This window comes from Nicotiana attenuata, chromosome 3 (genome assembly GCF_001879085.1).
Source record: "Nicotiana attenuata strain UT chromosome 3, NIATTr2, whole genome shotgun sequence".
Lineage (NCBI taxonomy): Eukaryota > Viridiplantae > Streptophyta > Magnoliopsida > Solanales > Solanaceae > Nicotiana > Nicotiana attenuata.
In genome coordinates this window covers 22,743,525-22,758,051 of record NC_031991.1, presented here as the reverse complement: position 1 = coordinate 22,758,051, position 14,527 = coordinate 22,743,525, and the positions used below count along the sequence as shown (strand labels likewise).

At 40.5% G+C, this 14,527-nt stretch overlaps 1 protein-coding gene across 1 annotated transcript; it reads left to right on the top strand.

The window, feature by feature from the left end:
• LOC109224224 lies at nucleotides 212-2,024 on the top strand. Its single transcript, XM_019388811.1, has 4 exons — nucleotides 212-542; nucleotides 936-1,050; nucleotides 1,107-1,591; nucleotides 1,681-2,024. Exons 1-4 carry the CDS (start codon nucleotides 212-214, stop codon nucleotides 2,022-2,024), a joined length of 1,275 nt encoding a protein of 424 aa, XP_019244356.1.

Here is a 14,527-nt window from a genome sequence, read left to right as displayed (position 1 = left end):
GGAGTGGGGTCTAGGGGTGGGAAGGGGGGTAAGAAAGCCTCTAGGCTGAGAGTTGGGTCCTGAAATATTGAGACGTTGACATGGAAGTCCACAGAGTTACGTAAGATTCTTGAGAAGAGGATGATCAACATAGCGTGTGTTCAGGAGACTAGATGTAAGGGTACCAAGGCACGAGATGTAGACAGGTTTATACTATGGTACTCAGGAAGTGATGGGGGGTAAGAACAGGGTAGGTATTTTAGTTGATAGGGATCTCAGGAAGCTCGTGGTCGAGGTTAGGAGGGTAAACGATAGGTTGATGAGTATTAAGCTTGTAGTTGGTGGGTGTACTGTAAACGTGATTAGTGCATACACTCCCCAGGTAGGTTTGGACCAAGAGGTCAAGAAGCAATTTTGGGAGGCTTTCGACGAGGTGGTGTGTAGTATCCCGCACACTGAGAAGTTGTTCGTTGGCGGAGATTTTAATGGCCATATTAGGGTTAGTGCTAGGGGTTATGATGATGTGCACGGTGGGTTCGATTTTGGGGATAGGAATGAGGGAGGTACTTCACTTTTCGATTTTTATAGATCTTTTGATTTGGTTATAGCTAACTCGATCCGAAGAGGGAGGAGCACCTAGTCACTTTTCGAAATTCGATGGGCAAGACATAGATTGATTATCTTCTCGGCAGGAAATATGATAACGGTCCGTGCACTGATTGCAAGGTCATTTCAAGTGAGCACCACACGACCCAACATAGGCTCCTAGTTATGGACTTGAGATCAAGAGGAGTAGGAGGAAGAGGGCGGTGTGCAGGCAACCTACGATCAAGTGGGGTAACTTGACCAAGGAAAAAGATCAGGAGTTAGGGGAGAAGTTACTAGCTATGAGGGCCTGGATGAGTAGGGGGACGCGTCTAGTATGTGGTTCATGATTGTGAATTGCATTAGGGAAGTTGCTAGAGAGGTCTTAGGGGTCAGGAAGGGCTTTTGTGGGGGCCATAAAGGGGACTGGTGGTGGAATGGAGAGGTCCAAGGTAAAGTGGAAACCAAGAAAGCTAGTTATTTGAAGTTAGTGGAGAGTAGAAACAAGGATTTGAAAGAAGGACTTATTGGGAGTGTTACAGAAAGACAAAGAAAGAGGCAAAGTTAGAAGTTACGACGGTTAAAAACGCGACATTTGCTCATTTGTACGAGGAGCTCGGGGATAAGAAGTTGTACCAGTTGGCCAAGGTGAGGGAGAGGAAGGCCCGTGACTTAGACCAAGTCAAGTGCATTAATGAAGAGGATGGAAAAGTATTGATGGACGAGGCACTTATTAGAAGAAGATGGCAGACATACATCCATAAACTATTGAACGAGGAGGGGGATAGAAGCATTATGCTGGGTAAGTTGGGGCACTCTGAGAGTTTGCAGGATTTTGGGTACCGTAGGCGGATTAAGATAGAGGAGGTGGAAGGGGCGATGCAAAAGATGTGCAGGGGCAGAGCGGCAGCGCCAGACAAAATCCCGGTATTTTGGAAGATCGCGGGCCGAGCAGGCTTAGAGTGGCTCACTGGGTTGTTTAATATTATTTTGAGGATGAAGAAGATTCCCGAAGAATGGAGGTGGAGTACGATGGTTCCGCTGTACAAGAACAAGGGTGATATAAAAGATTGCAACAATTATATGGGTATCAAGTTGTTGAGTCACACTATGAAGGTTTGGGAGAGGGTGGTGGAGGCCATGGTAAGGAGGTGCGTGTCTATTTCCGAGAATCAGTTGGATTCATGCAGGGGCGTTCGACTACGGAAGCGATTCATCTTGTAAGAAGATTAGTGGAGCAGTACAGGGAGAGGAAGAAGGACTTGCATATGGTGTTTATTAACCTTGAGAAAGCGTACGATAAAGTCCCGAGGGATGTCCTGTGGAGGTGTTTGGAGGCTAGCGGCGTTCCGGTAGCGTACATTAGGGTGATTATAGATATGTATGATGGTGCTAAGACTCAGGTGAGGACTGTGGATGGTGACTCGGAGCATTTCCTTGTTGTGATGGGGCTGCACTAGGGATCGGCTTTTAGCCCATTTTTATTTTCCTTAGTGATGGATGTATTGTCTCGACACATCCGAGGGGAGGTGCCTTGGTGCATCTATTTGCCGTTGATATATTTTTTGAATGACGAGACGCAAAGAGGAGTTCACGCGAGGTTGGAGGTTTGGAGACAGACCTTGGAGTCTAGAGGTTTCAAGTTGAGCAGAACCAAAACATAATACTTGGAGTGCAAATTCAGTGATGGGACCCATGAAGCTGACAAACAGGTAAAGCTTCATGCTCAATTTATCCCAAGAGAGCTAGCTTTAAGTATCTCGGGTCTACTATCCAAGGTAATGGGGAGATTGACGAAGATGTCGCACATCGCATCGGAGCGGGATAGATGAAATGGAGGCTAGCTTCTGGTGTTTTATCTGATAAGAATATGCCACCGAGACTTAAGGGTAAGTTCTATTGAGTGGTGGTTCGACCGACTATGCTGTATGGGGTTGAATCTTGGCCAGTCAAGAACTCCCACGTGTAGAAGATGAAAGTAGCAGATATGAGGGTCTTGAGATGGATGTGTGGGTGTACCAGGAGAGATAAGATCAAGAATGAAGGTATCTGGGACAAAGTGGGAGTAGGCTCCATGGAGGAAAAGATGCGGGAGTCGAGGTTGAGATAGTTCGGACATGTCAAGAGGAGAAGTATTAATGCTCCTGTCAGGAGGTGTGAGAGGTTGTCCATGGCGGCTTTGACAAGAGGCCGAGGTAGGCCTAAGAAGTACTGGGGAGGGGTGATTAGACAGGACATGGCGCTGCTTCAGCTCACTGAGGACATGACCCTTAATATGAGGGTGTGGAGGTCGAGGATTAGGGTAGAAGGTTAGTGGGTAGTTTTTTAGTTGCTCACCGATAGTCTTAGTAGCACGCATGTCCCATCATATTCTTAGATTTTTATTGCGTTATGTGGTTTTGTTCGCCTTATGTATTGTATTCCCTGTTGATATTTATTGGTCCTACTTATCCTTTATCTCCATATTTTTCTTCTCTCTTCCCTCTCTCTTCCTTTCTTGCTTTTATTCTTCTTCTTCTTCTTCTTCTTCTTCTTCTTCTCACCCTTTCCGAGCTGAGGGTCTATTCCAAATATCCACTCTACCTGTATTAGGTGGGCCCAGGAGTTAACTTTTGAGTTGAATTTTTGACTTTTGATTAAGAACTTGGCATTTTCATTTGGAATTGTTTCCTTGGGCTTCTTTTGATGCATTTGAGTTGCTTTTAGCTAGTTTTGAGTCGTCCGGAGGTTGGTACGCGCGATATGGCTTAATTGGGAGCATCGTTTGGCTTTCTCGGTATTGGATTTGGCTTGTTCAAGGTAAGTAGGATTTCTAAACTTGGAACTAAGGGTATAAACCCCGAAAATATATGTTACATGATTTTTTAGAGGGGATGCACATGCTAGGTGACGAGCGTGTGGGCGTGCACCGTAGAAATTGTGACGTAATTGCTTCTGTGGAATTGTGTAGTCAAATAATCTTGGCATTATCCATGTACTTTCATGTGTTAAAGAAATTGAGCTGAGAATCATGTTAAAAATCATGCTGAGGCTATATGACGTTATTATTGAGACCTACAGAGGTCATATTGCTGTTGATTTATTTGTTTAAATTATAATTTCATACTCAGCCATGTTCATTCATTTCATATCATATCTCAGTCTCTGTTGCTATTTATAGATACATCATATCATCATTTTTGGGCTAGTTTCATGGCATTGTGAGCCCGAGAGACTGGGAGATTGACGATTGAGTGAGGTCGAGGGCCTGATTGTGAGTGATACTATGGGATCGGCTTGCGCGATGCAGCATGTTAGATTGATTTATGCGTGGATCTGGCTTATTATAGTGCTTGGGCTGAAGGAGCCCCTCTGGAGTCTGTACACCCCTAGTGAGCGCAGTTGTTGTTTATATTGAGGGATGGATCTTCCCTGGGCATGGATCTCGCCCTAGTTATTTATATTGAGGGGTGGATCTTCCCTGGGCATGGATCTTTCCCTAGTTATTTATTTTTTGGGATGGATCTTCCCTGGGCTGGATTGGCCCTATACAGTACTGAATGAGTGACTGTCAGTTGATATTTATATTTGGGGATGGATCTTCTCTGGGCTAGATTGGCCATATACAGTACTGAGTGATTGAGTACTCTGGGAGTGCGAGTACAAGCGGCTTCCATTATAGTGCATCACATACAACATGTATATATAGAGATGTCATATTCCTTATATCATTCAGATTTGATCTAATTTTCTTGTATTGAGTTTAACTATTGAACTTGGAAGCATGCCTACATTTTCGTACTATTATTTCTATAGTTAGAATGTACCAGTTGATCTCATCACTACTTTCAACCTAAGGTTAGGTTTGTTAGTTATTGAGTACATGGGGTTGGTTGTACTCATACTATACTTCTGCACTTTGTGTGCAGATGTTGGATGCTGTTGTTGTCGCGTAGGGCAGAAGCTGGATCAGAAGATGTACCTGCATTCCAGCTATGGATATCACTCGTTCTTGGTAGCATTATATTCGAATTCTGTTCATTTACATTTCAAAAAAATGTCGTAATTATTCAAATCAGTTTTGTAAAGAAATCTGAATCTTAGATGCTCATGATTTGTACTACCAGTTCTTCGGAAATATTTGTATAAAAGCAGTTGTATTATCTCTTATTCTCTCAATAAATCTCATTTGAATTGGTTTTCTGTTAACTGGCTTATCTAGCGAGTTGGGTTAGGTGCCATCACGACTAGTTGGATTTTGGGTCGTGACAAGTTGGTAGCAAAGCATCTAGGTTTACAGGTTCTATGAGTCATGAACAAGTGTCTAGTAGAGTCTTGCCGATCGGTATGATGACGTCCATACCTATCTTCGAGAGGCTACAGGACATTCAGGATAAACTTCCCATCTTTCTTTCCTTATCAAGCGGCATTGATTCATCTTAAAGCGTAACTCTTTGAATTCCTTCCACGCATGTGCGCATGTAAGCGCTCGGTATCAGCTATGCATCGACTGCTTGTGATTCCATGGATGAGGTGCGAGATGTGATTTCAGTATGTTGATGATGGACCAGTCTGGAGGAATTGAGGCCGGGTTTTGACTATAGCTTGAGCACGGGGATTTTGGTTGTGTGAGCATGTGCTTTTGGACTTATAAGTCCGATAGTGTCCCAATTAGTAGAATATGTGGCTCGATGAGTGGTTGGATGGCTATATGATGAATATGATGTGACTACGGGATTTGTTCAGATGGATTTAATGTGACGAGAAGAGTTTGCTTGAGATGTAAAAAGGACTATTAGGTGCTTGATTTCTATCTTGGTGTGACGTATAGTCTGGAGTTATGAGTGTATTGGAGGATCTTTCATGTTGTTTAACTGTGGAGCGAATTAGGTTCTCATGCCTTGTTGGTGAGTTCAGAGTCAGGAAGATTAAGTGATTGCGTAGTAGTTGTGGTTTTGAAAGGATATAGAGAGATATAAATTTGAGGCTAAGCAGGTGGGTTAAAACCTGCGAGGTACTCTATGGATGTGTGAGTTTTTATAATGTTGTGTTGAGGCTTTATTCTCTATCAATGGGTTATATATGTGCGATTTGAGTTTGGATCGGTTGTAATAGTTGACCTAACCGTTGTCGCGCCCTTTTTCTCACGAAATCGGGTTTCGACATGTGACAACTCTTTTAAAGGAAGGATTAAAAGAGAAGAGTCGCCGCCTAACAATTTTTAAGGTGCATTAGTGCACCTATTTGCAGATAACTCTATTTGACTAGTCAACATTACCAAAGATTGGGTAAGGGCTCAAGTTACCTCAAAGAGAAGGCGTTAGGCACTCTTCGAGGTCCACAAATGTGGTTCTCAGCCAAATCCGAATTACATGGATTAGTCAGATAAACAAAGACAGTGAAAAGCAGAAGTTTGGGAAGTTTTATTATCAAAAGACTTTGAATAAATACAAACACTTGATTCAAAGATAAATAGGAATAAGATGGGGGGTCCTAAGTTTTTTAGCCTAAAGGATCAACCCGTGAAACATAAATAATACTTCGTAACTCCCTCAAGATGGGGTGTTATTTGTATTATTCAGCGGGCACAGACTATCATCTCCTACTACCCGATTACTATCTTTAAGTTATTACGTAAAGCGCACTAGTTGATTCTAAATCATGCCTTATTCGTGCACTACCCGTCCCATGCCTATGGTCCAGGAGGCGTTGGACCTCAAGTTTTGGGCGGTTCTAGACTCTACTTAGGCTACTCAAAAATGTCAAAACAAGGCGACATACAAAACACATTGGACTTCACATATGATACAATCAAAGGCTAAAATTAATCTCCACAATTAAACAGCAAATGCACGCGAAAAATAAATTTTTTCAGGCTAGGAAGTTTAGATTTAAGGAATTTAATTTCCTATAGCCATGATTTCTAGGTGACCTTGGATTCAAACGCGTATATATAATGTTATTGTCTTTAATGGTTTAGACGAGGAGGCAGTAGACCATTTGTTGTTAATAGTGGTTTTAGACTCCTGTTTTAGAAAAATGACATTATCGTATAGGCATGATATCTAATAGTAGCAGAGTTAAACAAATGAAGACAATTCTGGGAATCCAGCCCTGACAAGGGAATAATATTAAGCGAGTGATAGTCCTATAGGAAGATATCTAGCAATTGACAATTAAATTTTGATTTTTATAACCCATTACCTCTATAAACATGTTATCTAGGCGAAGCAGTAGATGATTTGATAATTAAGGTTCAATAGACATGATTTCTAGGTGAAAATTAACAGAACATAAACTAGCAGGATCTTATAGGCATGGTATCGATTGTACATGAAACAGTAATACGAATTAATGATACTTCCTACAGGCAGGTTCTCTAATAACATATAGCAACAAAGATATTGAGGCATTTGAGTTCACGTTTTACTAATAAACGAGTAGTGCAAGTGTGTGTGTTATTCGTAATGGCATGCTCTCTACAGTGTGCACAGGGAATGAGTAACATAGAAAAAATTCACCTTTCGGTCCAATAGGCATGTCATCTACCCATCGCATGTTAATATTAGAATTTACCCCATCCCTTTTTACTAGCACCCTAATCGTTTATTCAAATATATTATTACAGACCCAAATAAGTAAAATAGTAATATTACATGGCAATAAACATGCCTATAGCAGGCCGAAATAAAACAACTAAAAACCCAGCTTTACTGGGCCTTCGATATAGTATACCATACGATCAAAGGTCCATAGGGGAGTTCAGACCCTTCCAACAAGCCACAACACCAAGTTTTGCATCACTTGGGACAACCAGCATAAAACACACCACATGATAGGGGAGTAGAGCAGTAGGGATGACTTGGGGTTAGAGGAATGACTAAGGCCAAACCCCCTTAGTGTGTCAGAGTTCACAAGGGCCTTGATGGACCCCGAGAAATGCTCACACTAGGGAGGCCAACAAAGAACCTAGGTAGCCATGGGTTTCGGCCGGCTTAGAATAGGAATTCAGAATACCAAAGTAACAAGTAAGGAGGATGGACAGAAATTCCCAAAATGATCATATAGCACAACTGGTCAAGTAGACCAGCAAATTCAAGCCAGGTTCATATAATCATAGTACCACATAAACAATCATCATAGGATTTAGGAGAAGAAACGGTTTCAAAACATAGGTTGAACTAGTTGACAATTAAAGCTCTAAATTAAGTTAAGTGTAATCTAATGCAATATTACTCAGTACTCGGACATAATGGAGGGATACACATAATGATAATTACAGAAAGGAAAGAATGGCAAATGCACCAAAACATACTGAAAACACGATAAGATAGAAGTAAGGTCCTAGTTATCAAAATATAGTGTTTGTCTTTTAAAAACCAGAATGGCATGAAACAAGTTTAAAGCACAGGACTTAGTAAAGAGTTCATTAAGGTTAAAGAGGGATTTCCATAGAGTTAAGGTATTATCTGAACATAATAGCAGAAACAACATACAACCATAATATTTAGACTCATGCTAAAGTGATCCAAAATTAAACATGTTAAGATGCTACAGGGTATAGAACCAGTCTTAGGAGATAAGAGTGCAAATCATAGTGAAGAACACCACAAGCAGTAGACTGATTACCCTAAGAAAGTTCAGATTATGCTGAGTATAAGTAATAGGGTAGCATTTAGATATGAGAAAAAGTTAGATCACCATTACTGGTGAAACTAGGAGGAGGTTAATCATACTAAAAGGGCATGCTGATAGAGAGCAGGGTCAAAGCATGTCAGATAGGCAGACTACTGTAGAAATCTAGAACAAGTTTAGCCATACAGTGAGTGTATACATTCATGCTTTGCACCCAATCCACTAGTTGACCAAAAGAAGTGCAAATTATGCAAATAGGCATATTCAAACAAAGGACTAAATTAAAAACAAAAAGAGCCCTAAACAATAGTAATTTTAACACATCAACTAGTCATAATTCAATAGAACCATGCATGCTTGAAACTAAAGTTAAAGAGACCTAAAGAAGCAAACAGAATCACACACAAACACGGCCCGGGAAAACATATTGAGTTGACTAGCTTCAGGAATGAAAATATGCACAAACCAAAGATTCTTAGGAATGAAATTGCAAGGTCTAGTAACTCACCAATTAAGCGAAGAACAATAAAGAATAAATGTCCACAGAAAACCCAGAATCCCTAATGCGTCAAAGTTCCCAAGAGCCTCGATGAACTCAGGGCAGTGCTCGCACTAGGAACGAGTTTAAGATGTTAATGGCCTTGGCTTTCAGCCTGCCAGTGAAGACTACCAAACAAGAGAATAGCAAAACCTCAAATTTTGGTAAAAAGATTAATTTCAAAAGTTGTCCCAGAAGGGAAAATGAGAAGTTTTATATAGTAGCATAAAATTGAGCAAACATATAAGGAAACAAAGTAAAATAAACAATAAACAGGGAAAAGAAACATGCAAATCGGTTTGAAATCAATTTAAGAGAAAAATCTGGTAAACCTGAATTTTAGGGAAAGTGTAAATCAGCAAAAATACAAACAAAATCGGACTCACACAGTGTAGAATAAAACGTGTGTAGACGGAATATTGTCCAGATTCAAGAGATGGGAGTCAATCGGACAGAATTAAAGTGGTAGTACTTGCCATGTTTAGGCAAGTACTAGGTGATACTATGGAGAATCAACCAATAGCGGAAACACACATATATGGAAGTAGATGAGAGGAAAATCCCATTAGAAGAGGAATTAGGGAAGGGGTATGAGAGGCGCCGGCTAGGGTTCTTCAGAGAGAGAAGGGGATGTTGAGCGAGTTTAGGGGCGGGGGTTAGAGGGGAATGGGTTAGGGTTTCAGGGTAGCGGTAATTAAAAGGGGAAGTTAAATGTGGGTCGTTGATCTTAAAGATCAACGGCAAGGATAGTAAAAGGGGTTGGGTCGGGTTGGCTAGGCGGGTCGCAACCGGTTTGGGCCGGGGTCATTGGGTTAATGTGTTGGGCTTGGATTAGGTTTGGTCTGAAAAAAATTAATAAAAATTGGGCCAGTTCTTTTAAAATAGATATTAAAAGGAAAATAATTTAATAAAATAGCTATATAAATATATAAAATGCTACTTATGCAAATTATTCTTTAAATAATAATAGGTGACTATAAAAAATGTAAAATATTATTTTGATCATAAAAATATCAATTGCAATAAGAATGCAAATGTAGGCTAATATTGCAAATTTATTTAAATAGAAAATGAAGTGAAAATATTTCAAAAATTGTATTATGGATGCAAATAATAATTGGAGTGATTAAGTCATCACAAATGATTTAAAAGAGTAATCACTGAATATTTTATGTAAATTAATGCAAGGAAAAACTAATTTAGAAACTCCGAAATTATGAAGAATTATAAGAAATGCTTGTGTAAGTCCTGTAAATTAATAATAATGCGAAAATGATATTTTGAAGGTATGTATATTATTTAAAAAAATATATGAGGGCAAAATTGGGTATCAATAGCTTTCCCTCTTTACCCGGAAATGATGAAAGAGTTGTCGGGTAAAGAAAATAATGACCAATTTGTGACGAATAGAATGAAGAATGATGTGATTAAAAAAATAGGGGTTGAACCCTGGTTCCTGAGTTGCCTATATATCCGTGGTGTTACGGTAATCAGGCCGTGTGTAGTTCTGGATCCAACGGTGAACAAAACTGTTGGAGGTGTTGTAGAAATGGTCGTATGTTTTGAAAAGGGTTCTTTTGGGAAGCATAGTATCGGGTGGATTTATGCGAGTCATGAATGTGTATTTGAGACGTTATGGATATATCACATGGCAAATATCTGAACGGTCATAGATTAAATGGTGGGAAATTACTGGTGGTCGGTTATGTTTGAAATAATTGCCGGATGTGAATGTTATGAAAGGAAACCAGAGTAAAGATTGCACCCGTTTGAAGAACGGTTACTTCCTAGATTACCTACAAAACTTAAAACATTATGCATGCAGATATATACGGATTTTTACGAGAATTTAAACATGATGCAAATTTCCTTTGGACCATGAAGGTTGTCTTTGGACGTTGAGGATGATGTCCTTAGACCATAACGTTCTGGGCCATAAATCGTGAGCTATGGGATTCACAGGCCATGAAATGATGTCCTCGGGCCATGAGGATGGTGCCTCTAGACTATGACGCTTTTGAATAATGATGTGCCCTTTTGAGAGATCCTCAGGCCATGGAATAATGTCTTCCGGCTATGAGGATGATGCTTTCGAACTATGATGACTTTGGACAAAACGGTGCTATTTTAGCCCATGAAATGCAAAGATGTGATGCTTGGTCATATGCAAAATGAAACAAGACAAGGCTTAGTGTTGTGTAAGATGAGGGAAGTGCTTAGCCCTAAGTGAATAGAGGATAGTGCTCAGTCTTAGATAGCGTAGTGGAGATAGTATTTAATCTAAGGAAAAAGGCAGTGCTTAGCCTTATGCAATTAGGGAGGCGATGCTTAGCCTCATGCAGGAAGAGGAGACAATGCTTAGTCTCGATGCAAGGAAAAGTAGTGCTTAGCTTTATGCAATTAGGGAGGTAGGGCTTAGCCTCATGCAAATAGGAGACAATGTTTAGTCTCATGCAAAGAAAGGTAGTGCTTAGCCTTATGCAATTAGGGAGGCAATGCGTAGCCTCATGCAATGAGGAGACAATTCTTAGTCTCGATGCAAGGAAAGGCAGTGCTTAGCCTTATGCAGTTAGGGAGGCAGGGCTTAGCCTCATGCAAACAGGAGACAATGCTTAGTCTCATGGAAGGAAAGGCAATGCTTAGCCTCATGCAAGAAGTGGACACAATGCTTAGTCTCATACAAGGGAAGGCAGTGCTTAGCCTTATGCAATTAGGGAGGTAGGGCTTAGCCTCATGAAATAGGAGACAATGCTTAGTCTCATGCAAATGATGGCAATGCTTAGCCTTATGCAATTAGGGAGGCAATACTTAGCCTCATGCAGGAAAAGGCAGTGCTTAGCCTTATGCAACTAGGGAGGAAATGCTTAGCCTCATGCAAAGAGGAGACAATGCTTAGTCTCATACAATTAGGGAGGCAATGCTTAGCCTCATGCAAGAAGAGTAGACAATGCTTAGTCTCATACAGGGGAAGGCAGTTCATAGCCTTAAGCAATTGGGAAGGCAATTCATAGCTTCACGCAAGGGATAGAGACAAATGGAAAAGTAAAGTATTTCTTAGCTAATGATGTTCGTGCTGGAAAATTAGTTTTCTTGAAGGCGGTGTCTTGATGTATCTGCGAATATTGTTGTCTTATTATTCCTAAATTCAAAGAAAAATTGGAGTTCTGTGGGGGGAAGGTCGATTCGTGCTTTTATATTCTTTCTCTGTGTTTACTCCTGTCTTGGGATCTTATCTGAGTTACCCTGGGAAACATGTGGCTGTCATTGAAAAAAGTTTTCGAAAAATACGCATGCATTTGACAAATTATATGCAAAAAATATAGTTATTTGAAATATAGTAGTATGCGATATCAAATAATTTAGATGAACCAGTGACTGTGAATCATTTTAGAGACATTGCGACCTTCTTGCCTTAGAATTTTGGGTATCCCATTCAAAATTCTGCCCCAGTTTGAAAGCGATTCTTTGATTGATCTTCATATGACGAAATCGGCTGGACTTGCTTCAGAATTTTGAGGGTCCTCCTCAAAATTCTGTCCAAGTTTCTGACCATGGAAAAATGAAGATTCTATTAAGATGTTACCGAACCCAGAGGGCTGCCTATGTATCCTCTCTTAATTGGGAATCAGTTCAAGCGTAGTTCAATTCCATCAAATGAAGAAATGCAAACAATCCTAAACATAGTATCTCTTGGTTGCGTCTGAGTTGATAGGTTTTGGCCAAATTTCTCCGTCCATTTCTGCAAGTATAAGTGCTCCTCCTGTTAGTACTCGATGAACCATGTAAGGACCTTGCCAGTTGGATGAAAACTTCCCTTTGGCTTCATCCTAATGTGGAAAGATTCGCTTCAGCACCAGCTGCCCCGGTGTGAATTTTCTAGGTGTGACCCTTTTGTTGAAAGCTCTTGACATTATGTTCTGATAAAGTTGACCATGGCATACCGCATTCAATCTTTCACCACAATAAGAGCCAATTGTTCATAGCGACTCTGTATCCGTTCTGCATCACTGAGTTCTGCTTCTTGTATAATTCTCAAAGAAGGACTCTCGACTGCGGCAGGAATGACAACTTTAGTACTGTCGGTTGACGTGAGAACTGTGGTACGATACCCCCAATAAGGCAAATGGTAATTAATCATGCCATTGCTTGTGATTGTCTACCATTTTCCTCAGTATTTTCTTGATGTTCTTATTGGCGGAATTCACAGCTCCATTCATTTGAGGCTTGTATGCCATGGAATTCTTATGCTTGATCTTGAAGGTTTCACACATAGATTTCATTAACTCACTGTTGAGGTTGGCGGCGTTGTCGGTGATGATGGATTCTGGCACCCCGAATCGGCAAATAATACGATCTCTGACAAAATATGCGATGACTTTCTTAGTTACAGCTTTGTAAGATGCAGCTTCAACCCATTTTGTAAAATAATCTATGGCCACTAGAATGAACCTATGCCTATGCGAAGCGGCGGGTTCGATTGGATTGATGACATCCATTCCCCAAGCAGAGAAAGGCCAAAGTGCACTTGTTGCATTGAGTTCATTTGGTGGCACTTATATCATATCTGCATATACTTGTCATTGATGACACATTTGAACATACCTGATGCAGTCTGTTTCCATAGTAATCCAAAAATATCCTGCTCTTAATGTTTTCTTGTCTAAAATGAAACAGTTCATGTGGGGTCCGCAAGTTCCGGCGTGTATCTCTTTGAGCAATTTGGATGCTTCCTTGGCGTCGACACACCATAATAATCCTAGATCTGGAGTCCTTCTGTACAGAATTCCTCCACTTTGGAAGAAATGGTTGGCAAATCTTCGGAGTGTGCATTTCTTAGTATGATTTGCATGCTATGAGTGTTCTTCTTTTGCCAAGTATTCTTTGATATCATGGAACCACAGATTCCTATCCGTTTCTTCGTCAACATGAGCACAATAAGCCGGCTGACTTTGGATTCCTACCTGGATAGGGACGATGAAATTCTTGTCTAGTGTTGTATCATGGAAGATAAAGTAGCCAATGCATCGACGAACTCATTCTGAATCCTTGGAACATATTTGAATTCTATCTTTGTGAATCTCTTTATCAAATCTTGTACATAGTACAAATACGGTAATATTTTGGTATTGTTTGTGTCCCACTCCCCTATAACCTGCTGTACCAAAAGATCCGAATCACCAATTACCAGAAATTCTTGAATGTTCAAATCAATGGCCAAATTGAGCCCTAAGATGCAAGCCTCATATAATGCCATATTGTTGGTACACGGAAATCAAAGTTTCGTAGATACTGGATAGTGTTGACCTGTCTCTGATACCCAAACAGCTCCAATACCAACTCCTTTGAAGTTTGCAGCCCCATCGAAGAACATTATCCAACCGTCGTAGGTTTCGGTGATATCTTCCCCTACAAATGATACTTCTTCATCGGGAAAATACATTTTCAGTGGTTCGTATTCTCCACCTACGGGATTTTCTGCAAGATGATCCTCCAACGCTTGCCCTTTGACCGCCTTTTGAGTTACGTAGATGATCTCGAACTCACTCAGCAGTATCTGCCATTTTGCTAACTTCCCCGTAGGCATGGGTTTCTAGAAGATGTATTTTAGAGGATCCATTCTTGATATGAGATATGTGGTGTAGGCATAGAATTAATGCCTCAACTTTTGAGCTATCCATGTTAAAGCGCAGCAGGTGCGTTCCAGCAAAGAATACCGTGCTTCATAGGGTGTGAACTTTTTACTCAGATAGTATATGGCTTGCTCTTTTCTTCCTGTCTCATCGTGTTGTCCTAAGACACAGCCGAAAGCCC